This window comes from Cottoperca gobio, chromosome 19 (genome assembly GCF_900634415.1).
Source record: "Cottoperca gobio chromosome 19, fCotGob3.1, whole genome shotgun sequence".
Classification (NCBI taxonomy): Eukaryota; Metazoa; Chordata; class Actinopteri; order Perciformes; family Bovichtidae; genus Cottoperca; species Cottoperca gobio.
Window position 1 is genome coordinate 12,406,177 of NC_041373.1, and position 24,611 is coordinate 12,430,787.

Below are 24,611 nucleotides of genomic sequence, written 5' to 3' on the forward strand. Positions count from 1 at the left end.
GAGGCATTTTCTGAGGACGTTACGCAGTGATACAGTTATTAAGTTGTGTTGTGTTGGAGTGTGTGTGTGTGTGTGTGTGTGTATGCTTCATTCATTGTGCCTCAACTAATTATCTCCACGGTCAAAGTGGCAGCATGCGGATTGTTTCTAATATCAGCATGTCTCAGTGGTAGCAGAGTCGGTCTAAAATAGCTGCAGGAACACAACTATATAACCCCCCTAATACTCATCCCACACAGCCAAGCTGACCAGTTATCCACTGAAGAAAAGCAGATCAGAGGAGCTGTACTGTTTCCATTGAAGATCAAAATCTATCCATGGAAAGGCTCTGAAAAAAGAGAAACATCAAAGGGAAAGATTGCCAGAAGTGCAGAAAAGTAGCAGCATAAAGAGTGAGTGGAAAGAAGGTTTGTTAGCAGAAAGGATCGGCTGAAAGGGTAACCTGCATTGCTGTTTTACTATGCAACATTTAAAATTGTACAATTCATTTTTTGGTTACTTAATGTTTTTTAAGAATGTATCCTTTTTAATACTCAAAATAAAAAATATTTCATATCATGTGCAAATGGACCACATTTCCCAGAAAATCTGTTTTCTTACAAGAACAAGAGGAAAACTGTAAAAAAAAAAATTAGGATAGATGAAAATTGCATGACTTGACTGATTTATTATTAATAATAATAATAATAATAATAATAATAATAATAATAATAATAATAATAATAATAATACATTTTATTTGGAGGCGCATTTCAAGACACCCAAGGACACCTTACAACACAAGAGATAAAAACAGCAGGACTTTGGAAGGAAGAGCAGACAAATAAAACCAGAGATATGGTGGAGACATTTACTCATGAGCACAATAGTGTCTCAAAAATAACATTTCATAACGTTGCAACATTTCATCCAAATGACCTGAACGGCGATATGTAAATGATACAACATATGTCATATGTTACATATTTATATATATAACAGTATATCACCTTTAATTTAAGGTCCTTAAGTCCTTATTTTCCTGTTCTCGACTAGGCCTGTCACTCATGAAAATAATGTGTGGCCAAGGTTTTAAATAAAAGTATGGGTGTCTGCTGTGTCCTCAATTTAGAAGCAATAAACAGTGTGTGAGTTTCTCTCTGTACATTTAATCGGATCATTTCACTGATGATCACAGGATTGGTGGATGGTTTGGTTGGAGGCAGCAGGGATGTGCAGTGCAGGTGGTGCAAGTAGCGCTCAGCTAGAGTGCAGTGTCCTGGAGGAGGACTGGCAGACGGGACAGAGCTACGTGGCTCACTGGCACAGCCTCACCCTCGTACCACAGCATCAGCACAGGTTAGTGACAATCTCTTTCAAATTTAACAGATTCATACACTTTAGAAGAATGCTTTTAAATAAAAAGAAGCATGGGTGTAAATGTAGCCATAGGGTTTGTGATGACAACACGTTCAGTTTGTTTTTGTGACTTCTGACCCTCTGATTCCACTAAGGCCGACCGTGATGGAGGCAGAGCGCTCAGGAAAACACGGGGAGGCCAGGAGGCTCCTCCAGCGATTTCTCTCAGGGGCCATCAGCAAGAATTACCCACAGCCCAAAACACACTCAACCAGAAGACCCCAACAGCCTGTGTCCGACCCCTCCGCCATGGGGCCGAAATGCTGTGCGACCACGAGAGCAAAGAGCTCTGTGTTAGAGACGAGTGAGAGGAAGACTGTGGTGAAAATGGCAAAGTTGCCAAGGTTCCTGGGCTGAAAGTCCTTGATATGCAATATTTCAACAAATGCAAACTATTATATTATCTGTATTCTTGTTTTCAGCTTAATGATAGTTTATGTTTGTAATAAAACTAGATTCTTCTGACAATATAAGTTGTTTTCTTGGCTAAAAGTGTGACGTATAAATATAATCAACATATTTGATTTTAATGAACAATTCATTTTTATTAGCCTACGTGAACTGTTGCTCAGGTTTTTGTTGTTGTTCTTTCAGGCTATAGTTTTCTTTTTAATTGTATTCTCATTGTATTTGTGTCAAGACAGTGGCCACATGAGGGCAAATATAACAGCTAGTTTAACATTTATTTTCTGTTAATCTAAACATGAATAAATACATTTCAGGATTTCTTGCAACAGCTGTTATTTTAAAATGTGAAACTGCATGCTTCTATTCTCAAGATGTTTTATTGACGCATATGCAAGTGAACACTTTCCAGCTTGTATAATCACATTTCTGTCCAAAAAACAGGAACGCAGACTCCGAGTGTAGCATGCTTTGCATTCACATTCCCCTGGAAAATAAAACTCTTGACCCCCTTTTACCCTTTGACTCTAATTGTAATCTCCAAATATCCTAATTTTAACTAGATCACCTGGCAGAATTCCACATCCAAAATATCTCATCTCCCTTGCACTCTGTAATATTTGGAATGTCTGAAGAGAGGTCAGGGTGTGTGTGTGTGTGTGTGTGTGTGTGTGTGTGTGTGTGTGTGTGTGTGTGTGTGTGTGTGTGTGTGTGTGTGTGTGTGTGCATTCTTGATTCTTGTTCAGCTGCCAGGGATGAGCGAGGTGTTAAGAGACTCTTGGGGAGAATAGGTTTTATACATGGCTATGTTCCTCATTGGTTCAGCTGCTGCTACGGGATACGCTGGAAATACGGAAAATTAATTCTATCAGGGGATGAAGCTCAATGTTTAGTCAGCTGGCCTCTGTGGCTAGTGGTTTAAAAATTTAAAAAGTTATTTTAATTGAGCAATAAATAACATTTGTCCCATTCCCTGGCACAAAATAGTCACAATACTGAACATCTACAGTGAAGTGTGGAGACACGTTTGTTGTCATTCTGCTCAAATGGAATGTCATGTGGGGCACTGAATTCATTTTTAGCGGAGCAGATAAAGCATTGCCAAGTTTGACATGCAGTCTTTATCTTTTTCACAAGGTTCTTGAAGTCATCGATAAGCCGGTTCAAATGTATTTCATCACAAGAAAGGTAGTCATGATAATTGAAAACTGACCATCGTTGGATTTACAGTAAGCCCTTCCTCAATCTTCTTTGCAAGGCCAGATAAAAGGCTATAAATGTCTTACAGGTGGGGATTTAAATATTCTGTGCACCTAATATTTAATGTGTTTCCAAAATGCATATGTACACTTACACCCAGAAATAAGTATACAGACCTATTAAAAAAAAAAAGTTTAAAAAGTGCTGCATCTCTGTGTGTCCGTGTTCCTTGAAAGACGTTTTTTCCTCTTAGCTATCATCTCTCTCCCTTTTTGACGGACTTAGTGAAACAATTTATATTTTGAAATGTATTGATACTATATAATACAAAATATTCTTCTCTCTGCGTCCTTACGACAACCTCTGCTTTAGTAATCATGAGTCTTTTCCTCCCCCTTGTTACTACTCCCCATCTCTCCACCACTCTGTACAAACATCATCAAAGTAACATGGCGACATGGAGATGGGGACAAATCTGTTTGTGTCTTTCAAACAGGGTTGCCTGAGATGAAACTGGTCTATCTTTTGCGTGTAAAAGGCCCTTTAGAATGATTGTGGAGATATGGCGGGCCTCTGAGAGCTGGGTGGAAGACCTGAAAGCCATGTGAGGAGTCCATTAGTGGGTCTAGTGTTGGAAGAAGCCCTCCCTGATCTGATGTTATCAGCGCCTCAGGTCAGGGAACGTGAACAGAACAAATGCTATCAGGCAGCAACACGGGCCCAAAAACAGGATTGCTATCTCTACCCATGAAACTCAGAGTAGCCCAAAGCACAGACACACACACAATGACACAAGCACACACACATATACAGGTATATAAGGCGGATGAAGGGGTAGCAGTGCACCTGAAGGTTTGACCACTAAACAGAGGTTTAAGAGTCACAAAGGAAACGCAAGGATGGAAGAAAAGGGAAAAATAAATGGAGTGGCGGCCATGGCAGCCTGCTACCAGGGATTTGATCCTGCTGCGTATCTGCAGTATAACTACACTCCACCACGGGCTGATTTTGAAAGAAAGGACAGCATTGTGCCGTGGAAACTGGCATGTCTGCATAGAGCTTTCACTGAAGGTAAGGAGACGAGGGGATGGGTCATGTACTTTTTCAAAAACTCCATGCTCAATAAAAAGCTATAAAAATGGAGTAAAAAATATGGCCTGATTTAAACTATGAATGAACTATGAATATATAATCATATGTTCTGGTAAATAAAATCATAATGAAATGTATGATTAGTTTAATTTCACACCACTTCTTGACTATAAACATATTGTATATTGTATAGGTTCCTTGACTTTGACTTCTGTAAGAGGCAAATGTTCCAGATGCTGGATGTTTCTCTTTTTTTGAGACAAAACACTTTGTTTCCTTGTGAAATCTAATACACACAATAATCGGTCGGTGAAAATATCATAAATAAAATATTATCCCAACCGCTTCACACTCGGCTGCGAACCGATCCAGTGACTGTTGAAGGTCACAAACTTATGATGCCATAAGGACCACATCATCTGCAAAGAGCAGCGATGAGATCCTCAGGCCATCGAACTGCAACCCCTCTCCTCCACGACTACGCCTCGATATCCTGTTTGTCACAGGATTGGTGATAAAGCGCAGTCCTGGCGGAGGCCAACATTCTCTGGGAACGAGTCCGACTTACTGCCGAGTATCCGGACACAACTCTCGCTTTGGGCGTATAGGGATTGGATGGCCCTCAGAAGTGACCCCCTCAACCCATACTCTCGCAGCACCTTCCACAGTATCACCCGGGGGACCCGGTCATACGCCTTCTCCAGATTCACAAAACACATGTAGACCGGATAGGCGTACTCCCAGGCCGCCTCCAGGATCCTTGCGAGAGTGAAGAGTTGTTCCATTGTTCCACGACCAGGACGGAATCCGCATTGTTCCTCTTCAATCAGAGGTTAAACTATCGGTCGAACCCTCCTTTCCAGTACCTTGGAGTAGACTTTACCAGGGAGGCTGAGAAGTGTGATACCCCTGTAGATGGCAAACACTCTCTGGTCCCCCTTTTAGGGGAACCAGCACCCCGGTCTGCCACCCCCAGGCTTTGCCACTGTGGAGTTGTTTGACTACCTCAGTGACTTCCATCAGGGAAATTGACGATGATCCCCCATCAGCTTCCAGCTCTGCCTCAACCATAGAGGGCTTGTTAGTCGGATTCAGGAGTTCGCCCGATAACCTTCTCAGTCAAAGTCAGCAGGGTCCCACCCTTGCTGTACACAGCTTGGATGGTTCCCCGCTTCCCCCTCCTGAGGTGGCGGATGGTTTTCCAGAAGCACCTTGGTGCCGACCGAAAGTCCTTCTCCATAGCTTCTCCGAACTTCTCCAACACTTGCTGCTTTGCCCTTCTAGTCCTTCGGTAACCTGCAACTGTTTCCGGAGTCCTCCCGGATAACATAACCCTGGGAGGACTCCTTCTTCAGTCGGACGGCTTCCCTGACCAGCGGGGTCCACCATGGTGTTCGAGGGTTACCGCCCCTTGAGGCACCTAAGACCTTGAGACCACAGTTCATCACCGCAGCTTCAGCAATAGAGGTTTTGAAAATCGTCCACTCAGGTTCAATGCCCCCAATCTCCACAGGGATGTCTGAAAAGCTCCGCCGGAGGTGTGAGTTGAAGATCTCCAGGACAGGGGCTTCCTACAGACGTTCCCAGTTCACCCGCACTACCCGTTTGGGCTTACCAGGTCTGTCCAGAGTCTTCCCCCACCCCTTGATCCAACTCACCACCAGATGGTGATCAGTTCGACAGCTCCGCCCCTCTCTTCACCCGAGTGTCCAAAACATGCGGCCTCAGATCAGATGATACGATTACAAAATCGATCATTGACCTTTGGCCTAGGGTGCTCTGATACCACGTACACTTATGAGCATCCTTATGTTCGAACATGGTGTTTGTTATGGCCATTCCATGACTAGCACAGAAGTCCAACAACAAACAACCGTTTGGGTTTAGATTAGGGAAGCCGTTCCTCCCAATCACGCCTCTCCAGGTGTCTTCATCGTTTCCCACGTGTGCGTTGAAGTCTCCCAGCAAGACTATGGAATCCCCTACTGGAGCCCCCTGCAGGGCTCCATTCAGGGTCTCCAAGAAGGCCGAATACTCCGAACTGCGGTTTGGGCCATAGGCACAAACAACAGTCAGAGTTTTCCCCCCCCATTACCCGAAGGCATAGGGAGGCGACCCTCTCGTCCACTAGGGTGAACTCCAATGTAGCGGCGCTAAGCCGGAGACTTGTGAGTAGTTTGCACCTATTATCATACAAAAACGTTTAATATAGTTTCAGATAAAACTGGCACATTCTCTGCTTTCAACTTTCAATAGTTCAAATAATCACATTGTCTAAAATCCGTCTAACTTGTTCATAAAAGTGTTGAGATATCCGAATAGGAGCTGCATATTAATCAAGTTATTTAGCTAAAAAACTCTCGATCAGATCTATCTCAGTCTCACTTCTCCTCTCTTATCTTTCCAGGCGATGTGAATGGTGAGCTTTTGGTGGACATAGGTTCGGGTCCCACCCTGTACCAGGTGCTGAGTGGCTGTGAGGTTTTCAACAAGGTGCTCCTCACAGATTTCCTGGAGGTCAACAGGCAGGAGCTGAGGGGCTGGCTGCAGGGCGAGGGAGGCTGCAACCTGGACTGGACACCGTACCTGCAGCACGTCTGCAAGCTGGAGGGACGACGGTACGACCGAATCCCTTTAAAATCAGTTTGAAGACTCGAGATACCTTGAAATATTTCTCATTAAAAATTATAGTTGGTAGACTAGTATCATCATCTGGAAAGGACTTTACATAGATTAATAGCTTTAGAGTTCCTTTCTTCACTTTATCTTTCCTTGTGCTAAAAATCATCTTCTTTCAAGGATCACATGTTTTATTTGGCCATCTCATTGAGCAATGATTGACAATAATAAAAGTGCAAAGTATAGCTTAGTCTGATGAGAATATCATTTGTTTTGGACAAATGATGACCTGATGATAGTGTTAGATGAAAAGTCAGGGGATCACCAAACTGATTATAATTCATCATGAGGGGGACATGATTGTGTCTACCAAATTTGATTCCACTTCACTTCACACCACACACTAACCACATGGTGGCACTGCAGAAAAAGTCAGTAGGATACATGATTTGAAAACAGTGAGATATTTCACTGGATATGTGAAAGACATGAACCTTTTCATGGTGGCACTGGGATCACCAAAATTGTCGGGGATTCATGTACAAAATGTCATGGCAATTTATCAGTTCTGGATCATGAATTGTATTGAAGATGCTTCATAACTAGTGCATATTAATGCTCTATTGTCTTCCAGACCCTCGGCATGGCCAGAGAAAGCTGCCAAGCTACGTGAGGTCATCACGGACATCGTCCCCGTGGACGTACACTGCCCTCAGCCTCTGGCCCTCGATGCCCTTCCTTCAGCGGGGGCCGACTGTCTTGTGTCCTGCTTCTGTCTGGAGAGCGTCAGCCCTGATCTGGCTGCCTTCACCAGAGCCCTGGGCCACATCGGGAGGCTCCTCCGGCCCGGTGGCCACCTCCTGCTTATTGGAGCACTGGGAGAGAGTTATTATTTTGGGGGGCCTGGGGTAAAGATCCCTGTGGTCCCACTGAATGAGGCCCAGGTCTGCGCTAGTTTGCAGGAGAGCGGCTACACCCTGATCAGGCTGGAGGTTTACACACTGCCTCAGGACATGAGGGTGGGGGTCGATGACGTGACTGGGGTGTTTTTTGTAAAGGCAAGAAAGGAGTAAAAAATGCGAGAGAAGAGGATAGATGAAGGGTATTGAAGTTTACAGTGAGGAAGTAAGTATCCAGATAAAGTTATTCTAGATTTAGATTTATCACAGCGGATGATTAAAATTAAAATGGGGTTATTGGTGATGCTGATTAAATTACCCAAGGTTTTAACAAATATTCTAACTAACTCTCAATGGAATAAAATTGCTAAAACAAGATTATGTGAATGTATTATTTCACTTACACTCCATTTTATTGTATTTTTCCAGTAAATGTCTTTTCTGAGGGTGAAAAGGGAGAAGACGTTCCCTTCTGTTGCTCTCAGTGTTAGAAATGTAATTACACATTGCCTCCTGCAGTTCAAACATAGCAACTACAGCACCAAGAATGTTCAGCTTCCATTTTTGTTTTAAGCATACCACTTATTGTCATAACATAGTGTTTTCCAAGCTGTTTATAAACAGCATATTTTGATATACTTCATTTTCAATTGACTGTTATTCAGTTAAGAAATGTATGTGTTTCCTGTCGTGTTTTGTAATTGGTGATAATGTGAATAAAGTTGCTTAAAGAAAAGCCTTATTTCATGATGTGTTCTTCACTCAAACTGACATCATTATATAGATGTAAACTTATTGTTGATATTGAAATAATTGGAGGCTGAGATGAGTGTAAATTACCACCAATTTCATGGATTAATCTTAATATTTGCTATGGTATCAAATTAAATGATTAAACTAGGTTATTAGATCTGCATTTGAGAATATGCGTGTGTAGAAGTATTGAACATGAGTTGCTACTCAAATATTAGCCATGAACCAATAATGTGTATGTTTTTCTGATTTGTCTAATCTGAAAGGATATTAAATGTGTTTAAATAAACTGCCTTTCTCTTACTGGTGATCCTCTGACCTCTTAAGGCCCTGTCACACATATCCGTATGACAGAAACGTATGCCGGCGCATACGAAATATTGGCAATAGGTTGATATAAATTAAGGGTAAGTTGTGATGGTTTGAAGGACGCAGACGATACGCCAAACACGCCAGACATACACAGTTCCGTATATGCCGGCGTATATGAAAATTAGCTAAAAATGTGTCAGAGTCCAAATACGTCCAACTTTTCCACAGCGGTGCTGTAGCTGATGTTTACATAACTAATTATTATAGGTATGTCAAACATTGATAGCGTATCTGTCATACGGATGTGTGTGACAGGGCCATTAGAGAAATCTGTAAATAACTTAGTCTGTGTACAAGGCTGCTCACAAAAGAACAAAGATCATAAATGTGCAAAAACTTGTTCAGGGTCATCATTTAATAAAACTTACTGTCTGCCGTTATTTATCCAACACTTACCCAAATTACATGTTGAATCCATGTGGTGACTGGAATACCAAAAAAAAACCTTAGAAAAGAAATGTAACAGGAGCATTGTACATTCCTACAGATTAATTTTACAGACATACAATCCCACAAACACCAACAACCCATTGTAATTGTTTGATTAGCAACCAACGAAAAAACACATATATACAAGGTCAAGAATGAACCTTTACGCTCATCATATACTGTATATATATATATGGATATTGTTATTAAAAATAGGTCGTTTCATCTCTGACATCCCAAACAGATCATGCTTGCTAATCGCTGTGTTACAAAAAGCATATTCGTAATATCAAACCGGAAAAACTGTACTGCATTATAATGATTAGTTAGATTAGTCTGATATGATTTAATCTGGTCTGCTGTGACTCAAATCGTCTGTAATCCATCCTCCTTGACCTTGCACGCAAATGTCTACAAGGTTGAGGAAAGCGAACTGAATGAGTTGTTTTTGTACTTTTGGAAGCAGCCATACAATTCCTCTGCGATACTCCAGTGTACTGTATACTTATCACGCTGTAGCATATCATGTAATATAGTGTATTATTTATGTGTATCATATACTGCAATAGCCTGAAGACCTGTGCACAATCTCTGGATGAACTGTGTGAGACATACTATAAAACAACAACCTCATCAGGACCTTAAAACATTTTTACCGTTACAGACTACAGATAAAACAGAATCTTACATGTTTTAAAATATGCATAAGATGTTGTGTATGTCAGTGTATCTTATCTTGAGCTGTGCACATCATCTGCTTCTTCTAATTGTTTAAGATTTGTGTTTTAGCACCAGTTTCACTGTTTGACATGCCCTGTACGTGATGTGACTGAAGGCGATTAAAAGTTGGATTCTTCACACATGGATATAGTTTTATGGAAAAACTACCCACAGTCTCAAGACTTCTGTTGAATCCTTTTGAATAAAATAAATAAATAAAAGAAACCCACATTTATTTGCTTGAGAAAATGCCTCACTTTTTTTTTGCACTCCTCATATTTCTTGTGCAGTGTCCTTGGCTAATTGTAATTTAGCCCTTGCTTCCTCTGATGGCCTGATTTCCTTCATGTCTCAGGTTTAACTTTTCCTCATACCTGCTCATTAATATTCTGACCTTCCTCAATGTCCAACTGCTTTCCTCTCTCTCTCCCTCCCTCCCTCCCTCTTTTCCACGTACAACTCTTTTGTCGCATTCATGCACACTCAGACTCAAATAACACACACCCATGCACGCGCACACGGCCCACTCGTGTGCTCCGCAAGTCTGCTCCACACAAACACTCTGTCTCCATCGGAGCTCTATTCGTTTCTCATTCTCCTTTTCCTTCGCCTCTTCCTTTGGCCTCCTCTTCGCCTTGTGGAGCGCTCTGATGCCTGAGTGGTTGGCTTTCTTCCCTTAGATCTGATGAGAAAGGGATTTCAAAAGTGTGACCAAAGTCTTTGTAGAAATGTCAGGATAAGATAGAAAAATGGCATAATGTGAAAGGCCGTCCTGTCCGACCCACCTGTAGCTGAAGGTGTCTGCTGGCTCTCCTTCTTGCGGTCCTCCTCTTCCTCCCCAGAAGAGGACTCGTCTTTCTCCACAGAAGACATGTCTATGGAGGCAAGGTGAGCCAAGGCCATCCTCTGGACAGCTGAAAATACAAAACTGGATATAGAATAAAAGAAGCACTGCGTCGATTTTACACAAAGATAAGTTTAACCCTTTAATGGATGTATGATGAATTAATGAATTGATGGAGGAGAGGTGGATGAGGAGAAGATGAAGATATAATTTATGTGACATTCATTTTTGCTATTTAAACCTACAATAATTAATTTTTCTTTTTGGCCACTTGGGGGCGACAGAAACAAGTCGTGAACACAACATTGACATATCATTGATTACCAAGTTGATGTGGCAAACCAAAAACACAACAGTTGCTTATTTACATTCTACATACAAACATTAACTCGCTTTTCTTTTAAGCTGCTTCTTTTTTTTCTTCTTGTCTACCTTTTTGGGCTGAGCAGGTAGTGTTCAGTGGGCCTTCAGAGCTAAAGCAACGCTATGATAGCGAGGAGAGTGAACCAGCTACAGGAGCTGCAGATTCAGGTAACAATCTCTGTAGGTTCATTGCTACAATCATGATGCATAATCCTAGTAATAAATTCAAGAGTAACCTAACACCAGGCTCAGTAGAAATGTTTGTCTTCGTCATGGAGGTGACTTTTAATCTTAGGTGCCAGCCTTATCATGGACACAAGTTTTCAAGGCCCTGGTTGAAAGATTTGCTACCTGAGAGGGTCGAGGACTTTTTGAATACTGCTGAGGTCCAGCCTATCTCCCAGTATGCTAGCCTTCTGTCAGATCCTGACGCTGAAGACCTTGAGCCATTCCCTTTCCTGGGGACTCGCCTGGATATTTCCCTGAGATATCTAGGGGTTGGAGCCACTAGAAGGACGTGCCACAGAGACTCTGTTCAAGTTCAAGTCAGTCATGTTTCCAGCCGTGTTATTCTTGCTACTATACTGTCAGAACTTCTCTGTGTCTAATACCGGTTTCACTGCGCCTGCAGCGACCTCAGCCTGACTCTTGGGTTCAGTAGCCTTAACACTTTTCCTCCCAAATCAAATCTTGATAGAACTTCAAACAGGCCATTTCCCTCCGTTGAAAACATCACTGATGGATGTGGTTCGAATGGAGAACACCTGTACATCACGGCCGCAAGGTGAAAAGTTAAAGTTGATAGCATGTGGGTGATATTTAGTATTCTCACTTCTGAAATGATGAGATGGGGTTTATGTACAAATGTATAGGCATGTGGTGAAAAGGCTGCATTTTGAGTAAAACAATGTAGACATTTCAGCAGCAGAAATGATTGTACGGGTCGACACAAAAACAGATGATGAATCATAATATACAAATATTAAAAAACAAATATTAATGCTTTTGTGTTTTACAGTTGTGTGACTCTGGTTGTAAGTGTGAGACGATGTTGCAACTGTGTGCCCATCCTATAATCCAGGATGATCTAGAGCTGACTCACAGCTGTCTCTGCTTCTAATCTCACATAACACACACATTCGCACAACACACACAGAGACACACGCCTCTCACTTGTTTGTTTTTTTAATACGCACGTATTCCAAACAGATATAGACCACATGGCAGTTGCCACAGCTTGAGGTCTCCCAAATTATTTGTGTCATTCGTTATGTAAATTGAAATAGATATTTGAAACACACACACAAATATATTCAAAACAGTTTATTACCTTTAAGTGAGGGTGGCTGGTAGGATGACGTGTGAACCAGTTTGGCTTTCAAGGCTCCATTTTCTCCCAGAACCCACTGCAGAAGTAAAGCATTAAATCATGGTTTCTGGATTAACGGATATACAGTATGTAAAGTATGTTTTAGCATTACATCAGTGGAAAATTCCCCCTACACTACCCAAGTGTTGTAGCCTGTACACTGCTATTATTTTGTTATTTATTTAGTTGTTAGCAATTATAGTAGAAAGGCAATAAAGATGAGACATTCCTTAAAGATGAAAAAGTCTAATAAAAGAGAAACAAAACAATAACAGCCGTATTTAAAGGAGAAAAAAAAAGGTTTTGGAGTCTGCAGAAGATATTCAGTAATCTATGATATTGAGTTACTGATGTGGAGTTACTGTCACGACCACTCTCCACCATATGGCGTCGGACTTTCCCACCAATCCTGGTCACCTGACTCCTTTATCCACCTGTTCACATACCTGAATCATCCCCATCTGTCGACACACCTGCCTCTCATTATCTCATCAGCCCTTTCCCTTTGCCAGTTTCTCATGTTGTCAGTGTTGCTCATAGCCTTTGCATTGAGCCATCTGTTTCTGCTTTTCCTGTGTATTGACCTGTTGGTTTGTCTTGGATTTATTTCACTGTTCAGACTGCCATCCAACTTGTAAGCCTGTTCCTGTTCCATTTCTCTTCATCTTACCTTCTTGCCTTGTCTGAATAATGGCCTCGTACACACACACACGCACACACACACACACACACACACACACACACACACACACACACACACACACACACACACACACACACACACACACACACACACACACACGCACAATTGGCTTTGAGGTGAATTTACTTTTGGTGTGCACCCACTCTCTCTCATCCCACCTAATACACTCCTGCCTCCAATGCGAATATGCAACATTTGCCAATGTGCTTTTCTAAAACTCCCACAGACCAATCCTAAAACATCTGCATCCACTGTGTGTACATACAGTATACATAGCTTGATAACAAAAAGAGGGTTTAAGAATCAGGAAGAAATTCACACACTTTACTCAAAACACATACTTGTAATTGCATTGTGGGTCTAGTCTGATCTCTTCCTTCTCTAAAATCATTGAAATGTGTTGCAAAGTGGTGAGACTCCAGCCTTTCTTTGATTCTCAATGTTTTTTTGGTAGATTTTTAATCCCCAAATAGCGCACACCAGCTGATCTACCTGGTGAGGATCAATTTCTTCATCTGGTGATGGCGGATCTGTCAATCTGAAGAGTGTCGCTGGTGTTGGCCTCCGACGTCGAATCTTAGCAAAGAGAGAAAGAGAGAGTCTTTCAAATCATGCTGTGTGTGAATTTCTGCATATTTGCATGTGCGCGAACTCCATTCACAGGAACAAGGTGGTCTTTTATCCCGGCTTCGTGGATTAATTAAATATGCTCACTATTTCACTGCATGAACATTTCTCCACTTCAACTTCAAAATCTCATCTGTTTCAATCTGATATGAAAAGAACGTTACAGAACACGATTTAACAATAATATGGCAAATAAAAAGAAATAATTCAAAATTCAATCTGAATGTTTTTTTCAACCTACACATTTTGATGTACTTTATTTTACACATTTTTAATTTTAGAGGGAAATATTGTACTTTTTGAAATTGAGATATTAAATACAAATCATATGCTACACATAAGTATATAAAATACTCAAAATTAGCTCCACCTTGACCAGCTACAAAATTAAAGTTCTCCTCATATGGTATTGCATCAATAATATAATGCATATATATATATATATATATATATATATATATATATATATAATACTGGATATTCTGCATACTAAGTACTTTTACTTTTGATACTTAAAGTACATTTTGTTGCCAAGTTTCTCTCTGAAAATGTTATTTTCACCTATTTGTATGATTTAAGTCAAAGCTACCTCAACCTTTGATTATTCATAGTAACATTATACACAATAATAAAACACCTCCTTCTGGCTAACAATAACTAGGTGTTATGAAAGATACAATAGATTCATCACCCTCTCTATTTTGTAACGTGTTATGCTAATAAGATTGTTGTGAGATACAAGTAGCTGCCAAGCCAATCACAGCTGAGCGCGTAGGCATGAAATGTGTGGGCAGCTCTCACTCTGGAGTAACTTACTTACTGCTCCTGCTTCACTCTGCGTGCTGGCTTCATGCATATTCATCACTCACACACCACAATTAAATATTCTGCCCGTTGTGGGGACACACATTTAAATATGAATTGCAAGGCATCCAATTAGAGGTTAAAATGTGTCGACATTAAAAACAGGAGCGCAGTGCTCAAACAAACATGATGGTTTCACACACGGGGGGAAAAAACATGTGCAGTCAAAGGACCAAAGCACATGTTAAGCTTCTGTCTGAGAGCCTTTTTCAGGCACAGTGACCTTTTCTGAGTGTTTTGTTAACATGGTTGACAGAAGGTCAAGCACCGACAGGGAACATAGTATTTTCATCAGGTTGGTGTGCTCGTCTGAAACACCTTTTAATACCTGTGGTGTCTCAGTGAAGCTGCACTGCACGACTGATTTGATTCATATCTGTTTTGTTTCTAGCTGGTAGTCGATTCAATTCTCTGGTTTTGTTTTAGTACACTAGATGTATTAGTCTTTGCTTGAATTAGCTATATTTTATGATATAACTGTAACATAAAGCTACGTGTATGTAAGCAGTATGTAACCTACTGGATTGTAGAAATGGGCTACTAGTGGGGTTATCCTTTGTACAGGGCTGAGTTAGTTTGGTTTTTATACCTTTACTGAACCAGTCCTCCTGATTTGTTACACCAATTTCATTATTGGCCCATTAATATTTGAATCAATCCGTTTTGTTTGGGGTGACGACACATAAAGATTGAATAAGTCATCGCTTTGAAAGTAGTTTAGGCTATTTTTTACAATTTAAGGGAATACAGAAACTTTCTCAATGACAACTGGCATCTACTCAAATAGCTAAATCAGTACAAAAACATGTAATAATATGTCTATTTCAATGCCAGACAGGTAAAAATATTTTGCCATTTAAACCCAATTAAAGCACTGAAACTCACTAAAGTCGAGCCTTTACAAAAACACTGAAAACAGACACAAAGCTTTATATTGTTTGGTGCACAAAGAGTATCTGCAATGAAATACCGCTCGAGGTTTTACACACCATCATTGTGTTGTGAAGTTAGGCATATCAAGTAATTCATTTTGGTGCACCCAGTCACACAACACCCGGAGAGAGTGAGGACAGCTGGATGAAACCCGACGCCAACTGCGCACGTCTGATGTGTTTATACATTTGTGCTCTAATTTTTGAGAATCCATCCATCCATCCATCGTCCACTGCTTATCCGGGATCGGGTCGCGGGGGCAGCAGCTCCAGTAAGGAACCCCAATCTTCCCTTCTCCGGGCCACATCCTCCAGCTCCAACTGGGGATCCTGAGGCGTTCCCAGGCCAGTGAGGAGATATAATCTCTCCACCGAGTCCTGGGTCTTCCTCGGGGTCTCCTCCCAGCTGGACGTGCCTGGAACACCTCCCTAGGGAGGCGCCTAGGTGGCATCCTTACTAGATGCCCGAACCACCTCAACTGGCTCCTTTCAACGTAAAGGAGCAGCGGCTCTACTCCGAGTCTCTCACGGATGGCTGAGCTTCTAACCCTATCTCTAAGGGAGACGCCAGCCAGCCAGACCATAGGTGAGGGTAGGAACGAAGATCGACCGGTAGATTGAGAGCTTTGCCTTCTGGCTCAGCTCTCTTTTCGTCACAACGGTGCGGTAAAGTGACTGTAATACCGCCCCCGCTGCTCCGATTCTCCGGCCAATCTCTTGCTCCATTGTCCCCTCACTCACGAACAAGACCCCGAGGTACTTGAACTCCTTCACTTGGGGTAATGGCTCATTCCCTACCCGGAGTAGGCAATCCACCGGTTTCCTGCTGAGAGCCATGGCCTCAGATTTGGAGGTGCTGATCCTCATCCCAACCGCTTCACACTCGGCTGCGAACCGATCCAGTGACTGTTGAAGGTCACAGACCGATGATGCCATAAGGACCACATCATCTGCAAAGAGCAGCGATGAGATCCTCAGGTCACCGAACTGCAACCCCCCTCCTCCACGACTACGCCTCGATATCCTATCCATGAAAATCACGAACAGGATTGGTGATAAAGCGCAGCCCTGGCGGAGGCCAACATTCACGGGAAACGAGTCCGACTTACTGCCGAGTATCCGGACACAACTCTCGCTTTGGGCGTACAGGGATTGGATGGCCCTCAAAAGTGACCCCCTCACCCCATACTCCCGCAGCACCTCCCACAGTATCACCCGGGGGATCCGGTCATACGCCTTCTCCAGATCCACAAAACACATGTAGACCGGATGGGCGTACTCCCAGGCCCCCTCCAGGATCCTTGCGAGAGTGAATAGTTGGTCCGTTGTTCCACGACCAGGACGGAATCCACATTGTTCCTCTTCAATCAGAGGTTCGACTACTGGCCGAACCCTCCTTTCCAGTACCTTGGAGTAGACTTTACCAGGGAGGCTGAGAAGTGTGATACCCCTGTAGTTGGCACACACTCTCTGGTCCCCCTTTTTAAATAGGGGAACCACCACCCCGGTCTGCCAACCCCTACACACTGTCCCAGACTTCCACGCAATGTTGACAAGGCGTGTCAACCAAGACAGCCCCTCAACACCCAAAGCCTTCAGCATTTCTGGACGGATCTCATCAACCCCTGCGGCTTTGCCACTGTGGAGTTGTTTGACTACCTCAGTGACTTCCATCAGGGAAATTAACGATGATCCCCCATCAGCTTCCAGCTTGTTAGTCGGATTCAGGAGTTCCTCAAAGTGCTCCTTCTACCGGCCGATAACCTTCTCAGTTGAAGTCAGCAGGGTCCCACCCTTGCTGTACACAGCTTGGATGGTTCCTCGCTTCCCCCTCCTGAGGTGCCGGATGGTTTTCCAGAAGCACCTTGGTGCCGACCGAAAGTCCTTCTCCATAGCTTCTCCGAACTTCTCCCACACCCGCTGCTTTGCCTCTGACACGGTAGAAGCTGCCGCCCTTCTAGTCCTTCGATACCCTGCAACTGTTTCCGGAGTCCTCCCGGATAACATAAGCCGGAAGGACTCCTTCTTCAGTCAGACGGCTTCCCTGACCACCGGGGTCCACCACGGTGTTCGAGGGTTACCGCGCCTTGAGGCACCTAAGACCTTGAGACCACAGCTCATCACCGCAGCTTCAGCAATAGAGGTTTTGAACATCGCCCACTCAGGTTCAATGCCCCCAACCTCCACAGGGATGGCTGAAAAGCTCCGCCGGAGGTGTGAGTTAAAGATCCCCAGGACAGGGGCTTCCTCCAGACGTTCCCAGTTCACCCGCACTACCCGTTTGGGTTTACCAGGTCTGTCCAGAGTCTTCCCCCACCCCTTGATCCAACTCACCACCAGATGGTGATCAGTTGACAGCTCCGCCCCTCTCTTCACCCAAGTGTCCAAAACATGCGGCCTCAGGTCAGATGATACGATTACGAAATCGATCATTGACCTTTGGCCTAGGGTGCTCTGGTACCACGTGCACTTATGAGCATCCTTATGTTCGAACATGGTGTTTGTTATGGCCATTCCATGGCTAGCACAGAAGTCCAACAACAAACGACCGTTCGGGTTTAGATCAGGGAGGCCCTTCCTCCCAATCACGCCTCTCCAGGTGTCTCCATCGTTTCCCACGTGTGCGTTGAAGTCTCCCATTAAGACTACGGAGTCCCCTACTGGAGCCCCCTGCAGGGCTCCATTCAGGGTCTCCAAGAAGGCCGAATACTCAGAACTGCGGTTTGGGGCATAGGCACAAACAACAGTCAGAGTTTTCCACCCCATAACCCGAAGGCGTAGGGAGGCGACCCTCTCGTCCACCGGGATAAACTCTAACGTAGCGGCGCTCAGCCGGGGGCTAGTGAGTATCCCCACCCCGGCCCGACGCCTCACACCTTGGGCAACTCCGAAGAAGAATAGAGTCCAACCCCTATCCTATCCAGGAGTATGGTTCCAGAGCCAAGACTGTGCGTGGAGGTAAGCCCCACCAGATCCAACTGGTAGCGATCCACCTCCCGCACTAGTGCCGGCTCCTTCCCCCACAGAGAGGTGACCTTCCACGTCCCCAGAGCCAGCCTCTGCTGCCCGGGTCTGGTCCGTCGAGGTCCCTGACCATCACTGCCACCCATGTGACCCCAGCGGTTTTTCCCATGAGTGGTGGGCCCACAGGATGGATGGATGGGAGGCACCACGTAGCTTCTTCGGGCTGTGCCCGACCGGGCTCCGTGGCAAACCCGGCCACCAGGCGCTCGCTGTCGGGCCCTCCCTCTGGGCCTGGCTCCAGACGGGGGCCCCGGGCTTCCTCCGGGCAGGGTCTCTCCTTTCCTTTCCCTTTCTTTCATGAAGTCGTTTTTGAACCATTCTTAGTCTGGCCCCTCACCTGAGACCAATTTGCCTTGGGAGACCCTACCAGGAGCACTAGGCTCCAGACAACACAGCTCTCAGGTTCATAGGGACACACAAACCTCTCCACCACGATAAGGTGATGGTTCCCAGAGAGGAGTTTTTGAGAATTATCCAGCAAAATTAGAAATGTAGCAACTTCAACTTCACTGCTACAGAAAATTGTTGAATTCAAGCAGCACAGGACTTCGATAAAGTGCTTGCATCTTAAATCATTAATCCCCCACCTTTTTTTTTTGGTAGGAAGGATGACCCGACAATCAACTTCAATTCTTTAATCTGCATGTTTATAATGCACAATGACAGCACGGGGTGTGTACAGTGTCCTCATAGAGAAATAACCAATCTACTGAACAATTAAGACCAGGCAGTGAAAGCATAAATCCCTTGCGGTATTCATACAATGCTTTCAATTTCTTCTGTAATTAATCCTGCGTAAAGCTTGATTTGATGTGCAAGAAAAGATCACTGAAACCCACTGTTGCCTTTTGACCTTTTGTTTTCCAGTGGGGAATTTCTAAAAATAGATGAGAGTTGATTAAAAAAAAAAAAACACATCACATCTGATTTTTAACCCATATCAACCAGACAGCTTGACTGGAAATCACCTCAATGCTCATTGATGGCTGCACACACACATAGTGTACATGCACTAGAAACGCCTCTTTTACTACAGTTACTGTGTCTTCCTCAATGGCGAGCAAAAAATGTTCCTACTATCCAGACATTCTTAGCTGATCACCTTTTCTAAGATTGATATTCAAATCCTGCCTCTTTGTATATAGGAGTAACGTGTTCACGTTGGGTTTGTTGTTAAGACCCCGCTGGAGTTCAGAGCTCTTGGCTGTTTCAGTTCATGTTATTAGCATTAGCTGTCCTTGCCCTTGATTTGGGCCTCAGCCATCCACAGCTAATCTCTTTGGTTTTAATCAGTCATCTCCTTGGCTGATGATTTCTCTCTCTTCCCTTTTTACTACACGCCTTCTGTCAGTTATCTTTCTCTCGTTTTCCCCACGTTTTTTTCATACCTCCTCACTCCTTTCCACTTATCTCTCTATCTGTGAGTTTTCCGTGCTACCGCTCGCCATTTCAATGCTAATTTTACGGCTGTGCTTTGGAAATGTTGCACACGGAAACTTGGCTGACCCTCACGTGTACCACATATAGATTTATACATTTCTGTTGGCTGGTCCCATTGAAACTCACACAGGTTCCACTGTCTGTGTGAAGCAGTGTCAGCCTTTCACAAGGGCGACTAAAGGACGAGACGCCCTTGACCAAACCTCCCAGGGCTGCATGAGAAGGCTATTGATGGGAAAACGACCTTCTTGGCACTTAAAGTGGCCTTGAAGCACGTCAACTTTGCAGACTCTTGAGCAGTCAAGCTTGAGTTAATAATGTATTAATCAAATCCTCAGAATCTAAGCAGGGGGGGTAGATTACAGGACAGGTGGCAAGTGACACGTGCATTTGTGAAGTGAAATCTCCAGTGTGGTTTGGAACGAACAGTTAACAAAAAAAAATGCTCCTGATCAGCTACTCAGCTCAAAGTCCTTTGAATGAGAACCATTTCCCAGAAGCAACCGCAGCATGCTGGGGTCAATTAGCAAGGAGAGTAGTGGTTTGCCCTCAGACATTTCTCAAGTACAGTTGAGTATCATCCAACATGTCCATTAGGCAGTTGTTCTAATCACAGTGGCAGCCTGTGCCACATGGTGAGTTAGGAAATATGAAAGAAAGACATTCTCATGCAGACTGCCTAAATCATGGATTTGAAAACCTATTTTGCAGCTGTGTGGTTGTTCATCCACTCAGCTGGATTGCTGCTATGTTAAGCATTGAGGAAATTCCTCAAATCGGCATCTGACATTTCTACACTAGGATTTTCAGCAACAGATGAGGAGAGTTAGGGTCACTTTGGGTCGCTATAAGAAGACATATCCTAAGATGTATTATGATGTAAGAAGCTTTTGAATGCTTTACCAGGGAATGCTGCGTTCATTCCCATTAGATCCGTGCTGGAAGATTTGCAGTAATCTTGCGAGATCCTGAGATGGCAAATTGCCAAAGCGTCTTATAGAAAAACTGACTCAGCTCACACAATGCTGTCAATGAACATTTACAGTTTGAAATGTAGAAAGTGTCTCAATATTAATAGACTATGAAATTAATGAGCAACACTACTAATGTGAAACTTTCCCGGTTTGTTTCAGCACAGTTACAAAATAACCGTAAGAAAGTGATTAAATGATCAGTAAGAGTTGGTTTAACCCAAATAAAGTTCAGAAGTAACACATGGAGTTGCTTAGAAAAGGAAATGAAGAAATGAAGGGGTAAAGAAAGTAGTCCAAAGCCTGAGAGACCGCAAGTTGGTCTGTAAACAACAGATGTGTGAGAAATATTTGAGTGCCTAGCTATTCATTCATTTATTAGTTTATTTGTTTACATTCCAGCCTGGAACGAGCTCTCCAAGCACATGCCCCGTGAAATCTCAAAATCTTGGGAGAAAATGAAAATATTGCACCTGGTCTACAATGATATTTCTCTCCAAGGGGCAGTCTGCAATTAAGACGTGAATGTATTCTGGTAGAAATGGATAAACCTAAAGCATCATTCTATCCTCGATGACCTTTATGGGCTGTTATTGGTGGACTAAATGCTGGTCTGCATCGACATACTGCACAGGCCAACGTTATTCCTGTTCACACTGCATTATTTCACCAACATAGTTTCTGTCAGACCATGTCAGCATGTTTCACCAGCATTTGCTTTGGAACGTTGACAGAAAACAGCTTTATTTATTTTACATAATGCACTCACCACCTCCTTTTAATAACATGTGACTAACAATGTGACCTTCTGTATTTTGTTTCACAGATGTGGTAGGAGGAGGGGCACATAACCTCATTTTTAATAATACTAAGGGATGCTTCATCCCTCACTTCTTCCTCCTCCTCCTCCTCCTCCTCCTCCTCCTCCTCCTCTTGATCCGTTCCCCTTTGAAGGGCAGACATGCCTCATCACTTTTAAGGACTCCAAAAACTGAGGCTGCACAGCTCAGCCTAATCCCAGTGCTGCCCACAGTGTAATACCCAACATCAAAATACAGAGTTCTGCAAAGTCGTGCTAGACTGGTTATGTAACCGTCTGTCAGCGCTGGCTGCAGAAGAGGGTGATGCTCACTTTGGTGTACTTAAAAAAGTCAGGATGAAAGTTAGATGCAAGCATGATTGAGATTTGTATCCCTGCTTCTATCTTCTTCTTTTTTTATCAGGTAGCTAAAACTAAAAGTAGATATTTTAAGGCTGCACAAAACACACTGGTGATCCTGAAACAGGTTTTTGACCCAAGTTTGACCTCATTCTTCCACGCACACACACACACACACCACTAGCATCATCCATGTAGGTACCACCACCACCACACGCTCGCGCTCACCATCTCCACCTGTCGCGGATCCAGCTGGGTGGGCACGGAGGAAGGCACGGAGAACTGGATCTTCCTCCTCGCATCTTTATCCGCATCTCGCTCCATCAGCTCCGTGTCTGCTGGCGGCAGCGGGTCCATGGCATCCAGCCTGTCACCTCCACAACCAAGCGCACAGGTGTTCAACAAAAAGTCCGATTGAGCTGCTTGTGTGAGCTGTGTGACTCCCCAAATGACAAAAGTGCAATAGAAGTCCCACCAGTCCTCTGGAGTTGCCTGCTTCCTCTTCTCTCGTGCCTCTTTCTCGTTGTCCGTTTATTTCTCTCGCTCCCACCGTGCGTGGCGTTGTTGTGTGATGAGTGAAGCAGAGGAGTGAGGGTGCGTGCAGCAGAGCATGCTGAAGATTTATGATGCTTTCAGTTGCCGTGGGAAAAAAACTTGCAGCAACTGCAATTCAATAGTGGCCCAGAAATAAATTTCCCTTGAGATGGGCTGAAAATAACACGTTTCTAAAAACTGCAGAGATACCTTCAATGTCACACAAGTTAAACACGTCTTGTTTATGAAGATAGGCTATTAATAATGACAATGTGTTGTAACGTGAATGTATTTTTACCTGTAAAATCACAGTTAACTACTGTCATGTCTATATATACTGTAAATACCAATGTGTCTTTAATATTTGTGATCAGCTCAGTTTTACATTTAAAAATGCATAACCCATAAAACACCTAGCACAAAAGAGGATGAGATGGCATTATAGAACTGAACATTTATTAAAAGGCAGCATTGTATGACACATTGTAAAGTAATAGTTTCATTTAAAATGTATATGACAAACAAACAGTTGATGTTCAGTGTTGTTTTGGCTCCAAAAAGCATCAAAAATACACATTATTTTACTATATTTTGGAAGACTACTGTTAGAATATGGTTGTATTTTTAAAGCTATTTATTGCATACAACCTCCACATGGGTCATGGACATGGGTCCACATGGGTCCATGTAAAATATATAAATTAAATGATACCTTAAATAAGTGTGACCAAGTAATATACTAACAATAACACCTGGTTTATTCAGTTAAGAGATTTTATTCTTTAATCACCGTGTTCATGTGTTCTCAATGTAGAGTGAGACATTGAACTGCTCTTTCTCCAAGGCTATATCATATGTACTGTAAATATATAAGGGGTGGTCATTTGGGAAATGCATTGCCATGGCAACAGTTTCTCTTCTCAGTGTTGGCAGTCGGTAAGCGTAGTGTGTGTGTGTGTGTGTGTGTGTGTGTGTGCATGTGTTGGTGCGTGAGTGCTGAAGAGTAAGTCCGAGGAGAGACGGTTGATGTAAAACAGTACAAATTCATATGCTTATGTATAATTAAAAAACAGAGAACGGGAAATATTGTGTTATCTGCATGTAGAGAGGTTAACAGAATGCTGACAACAATGTATTGCTCTGACTATTAAATGATATCTGCATTCTCATTTAATGTCAATATAACAGCAGACAGTATGATGGACACACAAATAACTGCTTCATAATGTTTGAATGTAATGTGCATTTGAAGACGAAAAAGAAGTAAGGAGAGAGAGAGAGAAAAGATGAGCAGCATAGTGGTTTAGTAAACACTTCCACTCTGTCGCTCTCATGGGGTTAGATTGAAGCAGCAGCACATCATCCTGTAACCAGGGGGAGCCCATGTTTTGAGCCTCCCACAGGTTCACCCTGTTCTGAAGTGAACTTGAGAAAAGCTCTGGATCTCTGCCAGCTCCAGGGAGAGTTGCTGCTGAAAGTAAGACCTGCTTTGGGAGGTCTTCAGATGAAAAGTAAAACTTCCACCTTGGAAATGTAAAAGAAACAACAACAAAAAACAGCCCATCTGTGGCTGAGTTCACTTTCAGCAGTGTTGTCATTGAAACATTGAACATATGGACTGTGAGCATTTGCAACACTATGCCTCTCACCTGAAACAAGATGTGATATGGAGAGTGGATGAGACAAGAGGTTTGCATGTAAATGCACGTCAGCATGCTGTGTTACAATCAACCACTCAGCATTAAAATGTTCAGATCTGCAGAGGAATAATCTAAAGGTTTATATGACCACAAACGTTAACTGTAAAGTGTAATCCTGTCAGAGTGCCACAGTGTCTTCTTTTATTCCACCACTATGAGGCGCTAACCTACTCAGAGTGGGAGAAGTATTCAGA

General features: G+C 43.1%; 2 protein-coding genes across 3 annotated transcripts; one reads left to right on the plus strand and one right to left on the minus strand.

The window, feature by feature from the left end:
- The first annotated feature begins 3,902 nt into the window (after positions 1–3,902).
- On the plus strand, positions 3,903–7,787 carry pnmt (phenylethanolamine N-methyltransferase). The gene is made up of 3 exons (XM_029456672.1): positions 3,903–4,074; positions 6,503–6,713; positions 7,349–7,787. Exons 1-3 carry the CDS (start codon positions 3,903–3,905, stop codon positions 7,785–7,787), a joined length of 822 nt encoding a protein of 273 aa, XP_029312532.1.
- Positions 7,788–9,171: 1,384 nt separating this feature from the next.
- LOC115024191 (protein phosphatase 1 regulatory subunit 1B-like) lies at positions 9,172–22,751 on the minus strand. 2 transcript variants are annotated; one of them, XM_029455541.1, is made up of 5 exons: positions 22,412–22,751; positions 13,659–13,742; positions 12,425–12,500; positions 10,673–10,801; positions 9,172–10,569 (listed from the first exon to the last, which is right to left on the minus strand). In XM_029455541.1, the coding sequence occupies exons 1-5, from the start codon at positions 22,538–22,540 to the stop codon at positions 10,478–10,480; spliced, it is 510 nt and encodes a 169-aa protein (XP_029311401.1). In that variant the 5' UTR covers positions 22,541–22,751; the 3' UTR covers positions 9,172–10,477. The 2 variants fall into 2 exon arrangements, with proteins under 2 accessions (XP_029311401.1, XP_029311402.1); XM_029455542.1 differs by lacking the exon at positions 13,659–13,742.
- Positions 22,752–24,611: the final 1,860 nt, after the last annotated feature.